The sequence below is a fragment of the Ruditapes philippinarum genome, unplaced genomic scaffold (genome assembly GCF_026571515.1).
Source record: "Ruditapes philippinarum isolate M1 unplaced genomic scaffold, ASM2657151v2 ctg1578_1_1_1_1, whole genome shotgun sequence".
Taxonomy (NCBI): Eukaryota; Metazoa; Mollusca; class Bivalvia; order Venerida; family Veneridae; genus Ruditapes; species Ruditapes philippinarum.
The window spans coordinates 289813-307405 of NW_026862400.1; the positions used below are offsets into that span (position 1 = coordinate 289813).

A 17593-nucleotide genomic window follows, 5' to 3' on the forward strand; every position below is an offset into this window, starting at 1 on the left:
GGACTTACTGAGTTGTGTGTTTATGATGCCAAAAGGATTTTTAAATAAATACCAAAAATAAATAATTACTAAAAAATTAAACAGACTATTTCACAACTGAGTAATACGGAAGCATGGAGAGGACATAGTCGATAGAATAAAAAAAGATTTTTCTCACAAAATATGTTGTTCCCACAGAATAAAAAAAGATTTTTCTCACAAAACATGTTGTTCCCACAGATTAATAAAAAATATTTCGACAAATAAGTTGTTCCCACAGATTATTAAAATAAATCGACTATGTCCTCTCCATGCTTCCGTAGAGTAATGTGCGACACAAAAGTGTTTTATTTGTTAAAAAATAATAATGGACATGGAAACCTACCCTAACCTACCCCTCCAGTTCCTCCTTAAACCCCGCACCACACTTTACTTAATATCAAAATTATACACAATTGTATCGTTTATATTTAACTAAAATTTGATAATGATTACGTTTTTATTGCTGGTATTAAAATTCGTTTTTTTTTCTCCAAACGCAATCATTATCTGTACTTTTAATCAATTAATTACACGAATTAACAAAACACCTTTCATAGTTATACTATTAACCTGTAACTTTTTTTGTCCAAGTTATAATACACGTCTAAGTATATGTTAGTGTTCATCCGTGCTGTTCTACAGAAATTAGAAACTTCGACGGGAGCATTAGAGACAGGAGAATGTTTCTAATTCTGTAGAACAGCTAAGGATGAACACTAACATATTTAGTGTCAAGCTTTATTTGGCCCTTGATTACGTCACTACGCGGTACTATGAAGCACTATGAAAAATAGAAGGCGACTATGAACGGATTTCAATATAGTATCTACTTTTTTTCTTCTATGAAAATTAACACACATAATTTTTAAGAAATACAGCGTTTTCATTGGATGACAAATAAAGCTGGACACTAATTACATGTATGAATATGAAAAATGGTAAATCATATATATATCAATAATTGAAATAAACTAGCGAGTGTTAAATGCAACACATGTAATATATACAATCCTTATTTAATTTTAAACAATACAACAAGGTGGTATTATATATCATTATCCGACATTCAATGAATCAAATCTTAATTTTAAAGCTTTGTTACAATATATAGCTAATTTTGTTAACATTGACTTCCTTTCAGCAATTTTAAAAATTTTAATATGTTAGCTAGGGTTTCTTGCAAAATAGTTTGATATACAAATGTATACTGTTTCCTAAGAAAATCATACAAAGAGTAAATTAATACAAAGTGATATTTATCTTCGATGTCATTATTGTTGCAAATAGAACATTTTCGGTCACTTCTATTAATATTATTTCTATGAATAAATTGTGTGATGATAATCTGAGTCTAGCTAATGTATTTCTTAATTTTATAGAGTCAACAATATCCAGGTATTTAGACCTGCTAAAATCGGTTTTTATATGTTTATACAAAATCAAAGAAGAACAAATATGTACACTAGATATTAATATCTTTTAATTAAACCATTTTTTCTCCAAACGCATAATCATTATCTGTACTTTTAACCGATTAATTACATGAATCAACAAAACACCTTTCCGAAAAAATATCTCCCCTTTTGTCATAGTTATAATCTGTGACAAAAATTTTATTCATTTATTTTTTGTCCCATGTATATTACACGTCTAATGTATAGATAATCTGACTTACGATCGAAATACTATTTTCCCTGTGCCGTATTATATTCTAATCCCTTTAGTTATAGAACGCGTCTATTAGTTATATAATACACACTACTTGATTAAGTATCTATATAAATGCTATAAAAGCAAGAGTTAAAGATTTTCAAGATTTTATTCATTCACCAGGGATATAATATGCATTCGATGAGAACATAAAAGAATTTGTCAAAGTTGTTCGGAGAAAGTGACAAAATACAAAATACGGCAACAAAGAATTAAAGAGAGAGAAACGCTCATTTTAACAGTTTACAGCCCTATAAACTCTCCACCCTAAATCCAACCCCTTATGCCTGCCAGTCTGCCCTGACAAGTGCAAATACACATTAAGAAATTTGTTTATAATATTAATAATGGTATCAGAGTGATAGAATGAAAAGTAATTAGATGATGAACTTGATCTGTTTTGTCAATAATAACAACAGCAAGAGACTTTAACTTTACAAAAACAATGCTAATTTGGTTAATTTTGATTTTCTGTTACAATTCATAATTATGTTGATCTAACTGAAACGCGCGTGGATGATGACGATAACTCCTATCTCTATATCTATTTATATTATCATTATAATGAACACATTCCAAAAGATAATGAAACTCATCATCAATTACATTTTTATCACAAAAAGTACATTTTCTTAGATGTCGCTGAATACCAAGATGCTGACCACTTTTTTTTTGGCAGACAATAAATAATTGTTCTAAATTTACATAAATTTTTATTTAAATCAATAGACAGGATATCTAAATAATTTTCAAAGCAGAACACATTTTTGTATATTTGATATACTAAACAAATGGGTGAATTTTCTATTGTACTATGAACAAATTGATCTTCTAGTCTCAACTTAACAACATTCTTAAACTGGTTAAAGCTAATAATTATTGACTGTTAATTCAACAGCCCGACAAGTCCAAACTATTTAAAACCTGTTTTTAAAAAAAGAATCCATGGAATATAATAACAACTATCATGTTGTAAAGATAGTACAGTGTGACATAAATACTATAAAACCAAACTGACAATAGATTACATAATCGCATTCAAACTATAATCCAAAATGGCCGCCGCGCGTTCGCAGCACGTGAAACCGACCCATATATGCTACTATTGTCCTAAATGTCAAGTCGCTGATCGCAAGAGAGGATTCTTAAAAAATCATCTTTTCCTTGTCTTCTTATGACAATTTTGGCAAAAAGTTATAAATAAATCTTTTGTGTTTTTATTAAAAGCTATTTTACATAATTTTATACTTTTTTATTATATTTTTGTTCGGAATTGTGTGACAAGGAGTAAAAACTTTTAGTTTCAATTTGAAGGTATAGTACAACAATTGAGCCGCGTCATGACAAAACCAACAATATAGTGCGTTTGCGACCAGCATGGATCCAGACCAGCCTGCGCATCCGCGCAGTCTGATCAGGATCCATGCTGTTCGCTTACAAACCTTATTACAAGTAGAGAAACTGATAGCGAACAGTATGGATCCTGATCAGACTGCGCGGATGCGCAGGCTGGTCTGGATCCATGCTGGTCGCAAACGCACTGTGTTGGTTTTGTCGTGACGCGGCTCAATCTTTTTTTAATATTTTCTTTTTCTACTTTATTTTGCAAAACTTAATTACCTCTCTTATGTTTTGTGCATGCCAATAAACCATTGTTCGACATTATACATATCAAAATTATAAAAAATACATATCGGCATGTATATCAAAGTTATAGGGAAAAAACAACAACATAGAACACGCACACGCCGGGAAATAATCAAATGATTTATCCATTAATGCTACATATAACTAAAAATAGTGAAAGAAATATAAAAAAAATAAATAGTTTCGAATCTGCAACTTCGCGATTTTACCTTGCAATATTCTACTTACCACTAGGCCATCGGGTCGTAATATGTTCGAGAATTTGACTATCATTAGAAATAAATGGTCAAATCGTAATACATTTCGGAAACTAATTTACAAAACAACAACAACAACAACAAAACAAAAACAAAAAACAAACAAAAGAACTCCCGAACATTAAAGGCCCATTATGAAACCTCAGAAATGTTGTTGTTTTTATTTCTCACAATCATTTTAATTTTAGTATCTTTGTATGTTTCAAATAAAAAAATTATTTCCCATATAGATGAACTATCTTTTGCTTCTTTTGCTCTTTGGCAATTGGTATAATTACAGGGAATTAGGTTTTTGTATGGAATTCAAAATACCACATGTACATTGTTTACATTTTGCTACCTTTATACGATGCATAACTGCACGTTCAGCGCAACTTTCTTCAGTTGTTAAACATCTAACACGCACCAAATCCATAATTAAAACATTATTAAACACACGTTTGACATTCCTTGTGAATTAGAAAAATACAGATTTCGGAAGCAAAATGTGGACAATATTGCCAAACTTGACCACACCAACGCAATACCAAATGACCCTTTGGTTTACCGAAAGTCGTTTGCGAATCATTAAGCGGTCACGAGAAGTATTTTCGGAAAATTAGGATTAACGTTGATAAATATCCGCTTGATAAACATTAGCCCGTCTCTAACAGGGAAGTTAACTGAAATTAAATCCATTTTTGCTGAAAGATACTTTTTTCGGAGTTATAGAGAGAAAAAAGGTAACTTTTAGATATATTTCAAATAAAATTAACGCGAACTAAATATTCTATAATTATATAACTATAATTATAATTAAAATGGTCGTATCAAGATATAGCAAAAGTCCGTAAACTTCAATTATTGAAAAATGTTTAAGTTCTTGTTTATGTTTAACGTAAAACGAAAATGTCTCGCACTCTGACCGTGTGTAGCTTAATAGTCTGCATGTTAATTAGTAAACTAAAAATGTTATAAAATTTGAAAAAGAAATGGCAGATAAGTTAATAATGTACTTATCATTATATGTAGATGTGGTACAGTACTCGTCATTGCCCGGGAAAGGAAAACACTAAGCAGATTATTCTACCAAATGGCATGGTCATAGAATTACTTGTTTGGGGCTTTGTTTTCAAACAACTGACTTAATTAACCAATTAATCGATTGATTGATTCCGAACAAAAATAATAATATTAATAATTCAGGAAATATGAACAAATTCATTTGTTTGTTTCATTATATTCTATCCTGTATCGAGTGGAATCGAAAACGTGAACCATAGAAACATGTACTGTAACTGCAATACAGAGCTGATTTTGAAAATAATATACATGTGTTTATTGAAGAAAACATGTAATGTGAGTTCCTCACATATATACGTCTTTGGCATTATATAATTGCGAGAGAGATGTTTGAAAGGTTTGAAAAAAAACAAAAAAAAGAGAAAAAAAAACAAAAAATAAAAAAACACACACACACAAATCGTATGTGGTTTTTATGGCATTCTAATCTTTATTAGATATTTGTGATGGAAACCCGTGATACCTCTTTCTTTTAAAGAAACAGATTAAGCCTCAGAAATAATCACAATTTCCATTAAAAAAAAGGGGGGAAAATGCATTTTATACTGGTGTCATAATGCATTAAAAACATGTGATTTACTTATAATCTAACTTTAATCTGGAGTAAATATAGTACAGAATGTGAAAAAAAAGGGAATGTAAATAATATAAACGAATAATGGCAGGTTTAGGCTTAATGGGCAGATCAGTAATTTCAAAACACTGATTTTGCAAGATATCAGAAATCATGCCTAAAGAAATTATAATTAAAAGCATAAATGTGTTGCTTTTAAACCATAGAAAACTTCGAATATCACTACATGTGAAAGAATTTTATGCTACACGTATACACGGTGATAGGGCGATTACCACAACTTTTCCGCGCAACGTCAAAATACCATCCTTCTGACCGAGACACCGTATATTTCTGGACAAAATATTAATGGCGGGATAAACAAATTCCAGGTTATAGCTTACAAAATATCTTACTGCTGGATATTGCAAGATTATTCCAATTGTTTAAGTATTCCATCGAATTTTTGAGACAATTTATCGTTAATCTAGCACAATACAATTCACAAAAAAACACATACTTCGAAGAAATAGTGTTTACAAAATATCGTGTGTACCTCAACATGACTCGTACCTGTCACAAAAACGTGTGTTTAACGACGATGTCTTTGTTCTATGACCTAACGAGCTCGTATATTTATTATGGTTAACCCTAAGTTCAAGTTCCATGCAAAATTGTGTGTTTCTATCGTAAATTTCAGGGAATATATGTTGAAAAAAGGCCTACTGACCCGAATATTAGAGCACCGTACAACACTGAATTCAAACACCGCATTCTTTTTCCGTTAGACCGATAAATACTGGCCACCGTCTTCTTTTGAATTATGCAATCTTCATACAAATATGTTTCATTTGATGAAGATTGTTTACTTGCTGTTACGTTATGTTGCTGTTATCATACGTTATGTTATGGAAAATTTCAGAAGGTCTGATCTGTGTTAATACTACCAGTTATAGATAAGTGCAATGTATCTATATATAGATAAGGATGTCTTTTCCTTTTCGAACTTATTCAAACTGATAAACCCCACATGGAAAGATTGAAGTTCTTGGCAGACTATACCATCTTACAACATCGAGAAAAAAAGGAATGAAATATTTTTAATGGGAATTTCTTATTGCATACTAATTTGATAAAGTTGCAAAAGTCATAACATAAATTTTCATGGTGTAGTTTTTGCAGGAACCCGGGCAATATTTCCATAATCTCTTCAGTCATGGTCTCCAATGTGCTTTTATTAAACAATCTTTTGCGAAAGTTTGACTCTAATGAGGTGCGTTAAGCATATCGTCCTGAAAAACAGGGAGGCGCTGATCCATTGGCGCACTGCTGATATCAGAAGACTTAGTTGGGCGCTCTCCAGTTGCTGCAGTATCTTCTGGAAGTATATGCAGCTTTGCAAATTTCGCACGTTGCTTTGGCTTGTTCAGACATAGGTTTGAACGTCTTCTTTTTCTGAAAGCAAACATTAATATAAAAAAATAAACGGTGCTAAAAAAATCAGAAAAATGCGGTGATTTTAAGGAGGAAGAATGCGGTGCCCTAATCTTATGATTGACAAAGTTGTGCGGTGCCTTAAAATACACACGTGGAAACATAAAAATCGTACCAAATATAAAAAAACGGGTTATTTATGTATTGTAACATGTTCATACGACAACAATGTACATATTTATATTGTATTTTGGCCAGTTATATGAACTGAACGGACTAGAAATACGTTATATTTCGTAATCAAAGCAAGATTTTTTTCAGTATGCCCTAAATGTTTTCACTATCCTGACTTAATTAATGAAGCATTTTGCATGTAGTAAGGATAAATAAGTTTCAAATTAAATGGCACATTCGATGAAAAAGAAAAAAATGATGATTTTACCTTGTTTTGAGCAAATTATCTGCTGTTTTCGTCTCGGTTACAGACTTGCTGTCCATTTTGTACCACAGAAATATACGGTGTCTCAGACAGAAGTAAGATATTTTGACGTTGCGCGGAAAAGTTGTGGTAATCGCCCTATCACCGTGGTATATGTGTATACCATTTAATGTCAAACTTGTTTACAATAAGCAATATAAATTATGCAATGTAACATTGCAGCAGGGGTCAAGCCTTATGACCTTTTCAACACAGTAGCAATAGCTAGGGAATAGTATTCTTTTATAATGATTGTTACTTTTACAGCATTTTATGTATATGGCTATTGCATACTTTATTTTGTGCATTATATTTTCAGTTTTTGAAAAGTTAATAGTCGTAGATTGAATACGTAATCATTTTACTTGGTTATGAATTTTTAACGACTTGTCAAAATGCGAGCATGGTCTCTAAAATCTCATTAACCCTAGGTGGTCCAGTGCAGTAGAATTAATAAATTGAACGAGACTTACCTGAAAGTTGAAGTTCAATTATTATTCTACTGCTACTGGACCACAGGGTTTAATGCCCACCCGGTTACCCCTCCCATATGTATAAGCCATTGTCGCATTTTGCATAATTATGTATGCTCTGAAAGTCTGCTTGGTCATCTGATAAGATCATATGTTCATCTATTAATTTTGCCTCAAAAATCCACATATATTTATTTCATAGACATGTCACACACATGTTTCATAATGTTTAAATAAATTGATTAAGAAAATATGAGATGTTTTACAGCTGAAAAAAAGGAAGCGTTGAACCCGCAGTTATGTGTTGAAAGGTAGCAAAATGTAAAAAAAAGTAGTATCTGACTTCCTTACTAAAAACATTATATAATTAATTATACCAATTGCCATCAGAGCTAAAGATGCAAACGATAGATCATGTACATGTATATAACAAATAAGTATGTTGTTTTTTTTGGAAACTGTAGCATTAGAAACCAAATTTAAACTAGTTTTGAGATGTAAAAATGATAGCATTTCTAAGGCATAATGGGCCTTTCTTATAAACATGATCAGTTACTTGTTTGTAGACTTTGAAATAAATGGTATTGTCTCGGTATGCGAAAATGTTTATTTAAGAAGTAATACATGTATATTCCCAACGGTGATTTTATCCGCTACAAAAGATCACTGTATTGTGTTCGGATGCGAGGAATTACATAATTTTTTTTTTCAAATTAAAGTATTTAAGTTTATTTCTGTCTTATCTATACATTCATACCTAGAATAACATAATATTACATTCATATTTCAACTTTATATATATATATATACTCGTATATTTAATATGTCATTAAATCTGAAATTGACATCTAATCAAGATATAATGATATTTTTGTCTGCAAAAATCATTGATAATATGCACATAATTATATGTTAATAATATAAAACACATATATAGACACGAGGCGTTGATTTTTCCTAGAAGTGTAAACGCTGTTAGATTTATATAAGTCTTACTTCGATTTTTAACGTGGATATACAAGTAAAATTTATACATACAGGACTTGTAGTTTGAAATTTAGTAAATACGAGAATAATAAATGATATTATGCTGCACATCCGATCGGCAAACAGTGATTCAGTTACAGGGAATTATATGTGATATAAAGCTGCACATTCGAACGGCAAACAGTCATTCAGTTACAGGGAATTATATGTGATATAAAGCTGCACATCCGAACGGCAAACAGTCATTCAGTTACAGGGAATTATATGTGATATAAAGCTGCACATCCGAACGGCAAACAGTGATTCAGTAGCAGGGAATCATATCAAACTTCTCGTAGTGGTTACTTCCCTTTATCAGGACAGTAAGAATATGCCAAAAGAAAAAAGGGGAGATCTCTGCTTGGAGATTAGAATTATGTATGATATAATGCTGCGCATCCGAACGACAAACAGTGATTCGAATGCGGGAAATTATATTAAACTCCTAGCAGTTTTTACTTCCCTTTGTCAGGACAGTAAGAATATGCCGAAGGATGAAGGGGAGATCACTACGTGGAGATTGGAATTATATGTGATATAATGCTGCGCATCCGAACGACAAACAGTGATTTTTATGTAGAGATAAAACCACTGCTTGGGATATATTATTTCGATTCTAACACGAAATCAACAAAAAATTGCTGCCGTACCTGATATCAAGCTAAATTGTGCCTGATTTGTTTCCGTTCTTATTTGCAGCGCTTCGCATTTTAATGGTTACGTCACATGTCTGTAAATAGATCGTTAACAGTGATGTTATTGCATATTTACACACATTTTTGGTCCTTCTATATGTTCATTAGGGATACATGCTGCTCGTGGTAGAATAAGTGACTATCTACCGACAGGACGATTGGATCAAGTCCGCAAAATTCAATGACATATTTACTTAAATGTGCATGCAAACAACTTTTAAAATATAATACATGTATAGCTTTTAACCCTTATCCCACATCGTCGATTACCAACAGCTAATTTCTATATCTGATATAATAAGGAATAACTTCTACATTAAAGTTTTACGCAGACAATCATTTGTCATATTCTGTTTTATTTAGGAGTAATTGTATTATTCAAGTGATTTAAAATCCATTTTTGTACCGATCTAGGTCTACGAAAAAAGATACAAATGGAAGCCAGAATAGAAATCAGAATGGAATCAAGGCAATTCGAAGATCACGCGAGAGCATTTGAACCAATACAATCACATGATCACATATCAACACATTCTGAATTGACAGACAAAGATTTTGGACCTTCGAAATCTTGGCTTAACCAGACAACACAATCATCTGAAAAGCATCTCATCGAAGAAACGCGCCAATCGTCGCAGGAAACTTGTCAAGCTAAGGGTTCGACAGAAACAGACGAAAGTCAAGTATCCTTTACAGGCGAAGATGTATTGCAAAACGTTTCAGCAATTGAACACAGTAATACATCAGATAACCTTATTAATGCCGCAGAATTTGACAGCTGGATGGACAGCATATCGAAAACTACACAAGAAATTGATCAGGGTGACTCTGGCATAATAGAAGATGACGTATCTATGGAAAACGGAAGTTCGTGTATATTGGTAGACATTGAAACGGATGATATGGTCGAAAGCCCATCCATTCTGGATGATTCGCATATATCAGAAAGTCGAAATCCGGTACGCTTTCCTACGTTTTTTTCTGTACGAAATCTGCTGTGGTCATAGTATTATTTTTACAATAGTTTCGTCTTACAATTGGTCTGGGATTTATGTGTTGATCATGGTCATGTAAATACATCATTAAATAAAGAGAGAGACGCTTGTTTTTGGTTGAGTCCATTATGTTTTATTTAGGGGTGAAATGTAAAACCTTTATTTACAATTTATATAACATTTAATGTTTTCGGTAATTTTAAGATTTTTGTTAATTCTGGAATTGTTTCAACATATTTTTTCGGGGATTAAATTGTGATTAAAACAATTAAAGTCAGAACTGCAATGGAAATAACTTAGTCCACACCTATGTTGATTTGATCACGTGACAATGTAAGCCAATGAAAAAACATCAACAAACAGGCAGCCATTAAGGAAGATAGAGGGTTTATTTCAGAGCGATAATTTAAATGTACTAGCAAGTTTAAACTGTAAGTATTGAATTTTTATGCTTTATTTATATTGTAGATTAGTGTTTATTTAATGATCTGCTTGATTTCCCATTGTCAGTTCGTGTTAGCTATGATTAAGAATGTCTAGGTGACCTAATTACAAGCTGGCTTGCAGAACAAAGGACTTTTTGGCGGGAAGAAATGGTTGGTTTGTTATTGTTTGTATATATCTGTCTTTGTTCTATTTGCTTATGTTTTATATTGTTGTTTGCTGTGAAGGTTGTATATTTTTCATAAAGTGATTAAAAGTAGTAAATAGTTTGTGCATTTAGCCTACGTAGCGCCACGGGCAAATCACAGGGGGCCCACACAGTGTTTGGATGGTATATACTGCTTGATAGTGACCTTAAAATGAGATTTTAGTCATAACCTTATAATATGTATATAAATATAGACAAGGGGCATTACTCGCTAAATAGAGAATTTTCGATCACCCTCAAATTCATGCGAGATTTTCCACTAATTAAATAAAAAAATTCAAAAAACTATACTGCGTTGCATAGCTTATATAATCCACAATTGATAAACACTAACTCTTTTCTGATTCCCTGAGCCCATTTAAAAAAATTTATTCAAAACCGTTCACTTCTGTCACAAAATTGCTTAGTCGTACGAGATGTCGCAACACCAAATTCCACGGGTAAAATATCAATTTTAAAAGGGGTAGGTACAAATAAACGCATGCAAACAATAACACAACATAGTTTCTATTACCTACCTGCGCAAATAGTCGTGAAGCGCTCTATATTCGTCTGTTTCGAACGAAATCTTCAAATCAGTGCAGAAATCTGCTTCGGCGAATACATGTTGGAAATTCTGGTCATGGTGAATGGAAACCTTTCATTGGTTGTCGTTATAAACAAAGTTCCTACCGAACCAATGAAAGGTCTCGATACACCGGCTTGTGACGTGACCGGGGTTTCCCCAAGATGTCTACGTCGAAGCAGATTTCTGCTCTGATTTGAAGATTTCGTTCAAAACAGACGAATATAGAGCGCTTCACGACTATTTGCGCAGGTAGGTAATAGAAACTATGTTGTGTTATTGTTTGCATGCGTTTATTTGTACCTACCCCTTTTAAAATTGATATTTTACCCGTGGAATTTGGTGTTGCGACATCTCGTACGACTAAGCAATTTTGTGACAGAAGTGAACGGTTTTGAATAAATTTTTTTAAATGGGCTCAGGGAATCAGAAAAGAGTTAGTGTTTATCAATTGTGGATTATATAAGCTATGCAACGCAGTATAGTTTTTTGAATTTTTTTATTTAATTAGTGGAAAATCTCGCATGAATTTGAGGGTGATCGAAAATTCTCTATTTAGCGAGTAATGCCCCTTGTCTATATTTATATACATATTATAAGGTTATGACTAAAATCTCATTTTAAGGTCACTATCAAGCAGTATATACCATCCAAACACTGTGTGGGCCCCCTGTGGGGCAAATTATATAAATCCGTGGTATCGCCTTCTATCGGTCATATGGTTGTTTGAACGTTGGTTTTTAGTCGATTTTGTAATTTTTTCTTTTCTTCTGGAATGTTTGACGGTCATGTGGCTGGTGAAAATGCCTATCAGGCTTATGGCATAGGAAATCACAATACCAGGGAAAATATAAAGATATTTCTTTTGAACTTGGACTCTTTGTTATATGACATAAACAGAAAGGAAAATAATTGGTTACTGTCACTTGATAAAAAGATTGTTGTTGTTTATTATGTAAAAAAAACCATAGTAGATTCTCTTTCATACTATGCCTGTATCAATTGTTTATATAGAGTGTAAAAAAAAACATAGTAGATTCTCTTTAATACTATGCCTGTATTAGTTCTGGCTTCCAAAACTTTATAAGCAGCTCTTTAACATTTTTGTTTTTCATCTGATGCGGCATGTCATAGTTTATAAACTGGTACGCTGAAGACCTTAAGCTATGCCTGTATCAATTGTTTATATAGAGTCAATTATAGGGATGGGTACCACCAATTTTTTTGTACCGCGGTATATCGCGGTATTTCACCTGTGTACCGCGGTATGTACCACGGTATTATGAAGACACTTTTTAATGTTTAACTTATGCAAACTAAGACCAACTGCCATAAGAATGTTTAAACATTTTGATAAAACACAATACATTTTAGAAAAACAGATTAATATCTTTATTTCTTTCAACTAACATCTGTCTACCTGACTGGAAAATAATAAATAAAAGAAAGAATATCACACTTCATACATACGGCTGTATTATCAATTAATTTCTGTGTTATTTTAGACTTTTGGAGCCCAAAATGCCTCCAAATATCCGATTTCCCCTTTGGATTTTTGACCGTGGTGAATTCGTCCATGACGGTATGAGCTGTTTACAAGTTGGGCTATGTCTAAATGCTTTACGTTTTGTTATTGTCGCCACTCGTCAATACGTCAACATGTTTACTAGCCTTAGACTGAGCACTAACATGGGTGTCCCCTTTTAATGCATTTAAATGAAGAATGATATATAGAAATTATAAAAATGTCGGCGGATGAAATGTATTTACACTACATAATAAATATGAAAAACAACCGGGAAACGATCCGACCTTTCCGCGACTAATTATTCGTTAGAGTATTATACTGTGCATTTACTGCTGCTCTAAAAATAGACTTGGAATTCCACTTTAATTTAGGTTGAAAGTTGAAACACAGATTACAGGGTAAATAACGTCCGAATCTTACAAAAATATTATGTAAAATTATATATATTAAAAAACCGGTATTCCTAGGGGTCGTACCGGTACGTACCGCGTCTGAACGAAACCGCGGTATACCGGTATACCGGTAATACCGCACATCCCTAGTCAATTATTTTACATAATAAACAACAACAATCTTTTTTCATTCTTTATTCATCACTCAATATAAAACCTAAAAACTGTCCTCATAAATCCTGTCGTTGAAGTTATTGGATTGTGGGTGCATAATCTCAGTAGTTGGGAAGTAGTCATTACATCAACCAGGCGTCAAATGAAGCTTTAATGTTTTTTTTTTTTAAATATTTTTTTTCTCAAAACTTACTGAATTAATCCAATAAAGAACAAATCATTATCAAAATAGGTATAATAAATAGACATACTTCTTCAATGTATTCTATTCATTAATGAAATTTTGTGTCATAATTTGATTACAACAAACATATTGATGATAAAACCACTTTATATACATGAACCATGCCTACTATGCCTTTAATTATAAAATAAGATTGACGAAACCTCTTTCGCACCTTTTCATAATGTTAGTCCGCCGAAACAGTAGTTTGACGAAACCACCAAAATTCATATAAATCCATGGTAGCACTTTCTCTCAGGCCTAATTTTTGTTGGAACGGTGGTTTTTTGTCGATTTAGTAATTTTCTCTACTCTAAGTACTGGCATGTGTGGCGGACATGGTAAGGTGCCTAAATGTTGACATGGTCATTATAAATATTCAAGGTTTATTCGCCTGTGATTTTCATGGCCTTTGTGGTTTTTTTTTGCCGCAAAGGATCAACTTGGACTTATACTGACTCGGACCAGTCAACTCGGCCTTCTATTAGAAACCTATTTCGGTATGGATTGTTAACATTGTTATGAAAAAAATTTAGGAGTGTATTACTATAGAAGTATTCAAAGGTATAATCGCATGGCCAACAGAAATTGAAAAAGTTGGCAGTGAACACGTACGTGTTGTTTGAAATAATCTTTGTTAGGAAGAGATGTTGCGACAATAAATGTTGAATATTGGTCTTTAACTAGAATTTTTATGACAATAATGGTACTTGTTTTTTGCACTGTTCCTTGAAATTATCTTTGTTAAGAAGAGATGTTCAAGTTGAGACAATAGATGTTGAATAGTTATCTTTAAATTGAATCTTTATGGAAATAAATGTAATTGTTGTTTACACTGTTTGTTCCTTGGCGGCCAATGAAGTTTGAACAGGTACGTCCTGCAAAGAGCAGATGAAGTGGGCTAAGGAAATTGGCATTCTATAAGGAAATAATTCTGAATTTACGACAAATGTACCCCTGTATGCTATAAATATATGCAAGGAATGCATTGCTTTCTTCACAGTTAATACACATTTGATCTAATTATGCACTTGGGAAATCAATGTCAACAAACTTGTTTTGATGCACAGTACAAATTTATTTCTTTTACAATTCAGGGGGTTTTTTTTACAGAAAGGGGAAGATGCTGGGTGCTGGTAGGGAGGGGAAAGATATGTGAAAAATGTCGATTTGGGGAAAATTATGAGGTTAATAATTCTATAATATATCTTTTTTCCCCTGAAAAACTTTATCATCATGCAAAAAAAACTTTGTGGTGTAACATCTCATTATGTATGGTGGTGAATGGTTTTGTATGAAATTTAATGCGGCATACTATAGGTGTAATAGTGTATCTGTGACACACTTCAACTCCATACAAGTCATTTTCAATGCAAAATATATTACTTTCATAAAAATAACCAAGAAAATGGCAATATTTTGTTAGCACCTGATTTGCAGAAATAGTACCGTTCAGTACAGGATATAGCTAAGAAAAAAATGGCAACCTCATTGTTGAGATTTTGCTTGCAGTTTCCGGCATTTTTTTTGGTTATTTTTGGCTGCAATTGGTGGGTTATCCTTGATAAAACTCAGAAAGTTAATATTTTAAACCATAATAATATTTTATTTGATTTAGTTCAATAGGAAAAATTAATGTTTCATGAAATATCACTCATGTGGTTATATATACTTGGTTTTTAGCTCGACTATTCGCAGAATAATCGAGCTAATGCAGTCACCCATTTGTCGGCGTCGGCGTCCCTGTCCCTGTCCCTGTGGTTAAGTTTTTGTATGTAAGCTGGTATCTCCATAACTACTGAAGGGAATGGATTGAAACTTCACACACTTGTTCTCTGTGATTATCTAAGATGATTGGCACAAGTCCCATAACTCTGATTTGCTTTTTTTCATAATTATGCCCCTTTTTCGACTTAGAAATTCTTGGTTAAGTTTTTGTATGTAAGCTGGTATCTCCATAACTACTGAAGGGAATGGATTGAAACTTCACACACTTGTTCTCTGTGATTATCTAAGATGATTGCACAAGTCCCATAACTCTGATTTGCTTTTTTTTATAATTATGCCCCTTTTTCGACTTAGAAATTCTTGGTTAAGTTTTTGTATGTAAGCTGGTATCTCCATAAACTACTGAAGGGAATGGATTGAAACTTCACACACTTGTTCTCTGTGAATATCTAAGATGATTGGCACAAGTCCCATAACTCTGATTTGCTTTTTTTCATAATTATGCCCCTTTTTCGACTTAGAAATTCTTGGTTAAGTTTTTGTATGTAAGCTGTTATCTCCATAACTACTGAAGGGAATTGATTGAAACTTCACACACTTGTTCTCTGTGATTATCTAAGATGATTGGCACAAGTCCCATAACTCTGATTTGCTTTTTTACATAATTATGCCCTTTTTCGACTTAGAAGTTCTTGGTTAAGTTTTTTTGCGTGTAAGCTGGTATCTCCATAACTACTGAAGGAATGGATTGAAACTTCACACACTTGTTCTCTGTGATTATCTAAGATAATTGCCACAAGTCCCATAACTCTGATTTGCTTTTTTACATAATTATGCCCCTTTTTCGACTTAGAAATTCTTGGTTAAGTTTTTGCATGTAAGCTGGTTGTATCTCCATAACTACTGAAGGGAATGGATTGAAACTTCACACACTTGTTCTCTGTGATTATCTAAGATGATTGGCACAAGTCCCATAACTCTGATTTGCTTTTTAAACATAATTATGCCCCTTTTTCGACTTAGAAAATTCTTGCGTTAAGTTTTTGCATGTAAAGCTGGTATCTCCATAACTACTGAAGGGAATGGATTGAAACTTCACACACTTGGTCTCTGCTGATTATCTAAGATGATTTGGTACAAGTCCCCATAACTCTGATTTGCTTTTTTTTGCATAATTATGCCCCTTTTTCGACTCATGAATTCTTGGTAAAGTTTTTGCATGTAAGCTTGTCTCTCCATAACTACTGAAGGGAATGTATTGAAACTTTAAGAGTTTTGTACCTTTTCGGACAATTTTATGTATTCATATAGGTAAGCATTATTATACTCAATGAAACACCCTTGTGACAATTTTCGAATAGTCGAGCGTTACTGTCCTCCGACAGTTCTTGTTATTGCATACAGTATCGCTTAACAATGGTATTTCTGTTTATGTCCACCTTCAAATTTGATGATTCTTTTGAGGGAATCTTTCAGTGTTGTACTGGGGATTTATCTGTCATGGATTGGGAATTACTTGTCTATTTTCTATTGGGAGCGTTGCCTTTTTACCAGTATCAGTTGTATAGGGGAAAACCATTGCAACAGAATTGTGCACACTATGAACTGTCATGACAAATTCCTAATGAGAAGCCCAAATTACTTCCCTTTTATGCTAGAGTTGCATGTCCTTATTAGTTTTTGGGTATATTTTTTTGTTCCTATTTAATGAAAAGAACAAAACTATTTGTTAAACATTTGACATTTGGTTAAGAATTTATTTAAGAACTAATGCTAGAGGGAGCAGATTTTTTTTTGGAAAAATAAACAATTATCTTCAGTCGGTAGCAGTATAGTCAGTGACATCGCGCATGGAGTGCCTGTGACTTTTTGTAGGGGAAAAGATAGGGCAATAGATTAGAAAAGGGGGGAACCTGAAATCAGATTTAAACATGTGAAAATGGTATTTACCTTCATATTTGTGGAAGAAGAAATTATTTC

The 17593-nt window shown here is 32.8% G+C and overlaps 1 protein-coding gene across 1 annotated transcript in view; it reads left to right on the plus strand.

Annotated features, from left to right (window-relative positions):
* Positions 1-4058: 4058 nt before the first annotated feature.
* Positions 4059-17593, plus strand: part of LOC132718993 (uncharacterized) — a 30952-nt gene continuing 17417 nt past the window's right edge. Inside the window, exons 1-2 of the mRNA XM_060702725.1 lie at positions 4059-4357; positions 9771-10315. Of these exons, the coding sequence (XP_060558708.1) occupies positions 9791-10315 (525 nt within the window). The 5' untranslated portion in view covers positions 4059-4357; positions 9771-9790. The remainder of the gene's footprint in view (positions 4358-9770; positions 10316-17593) is intronic.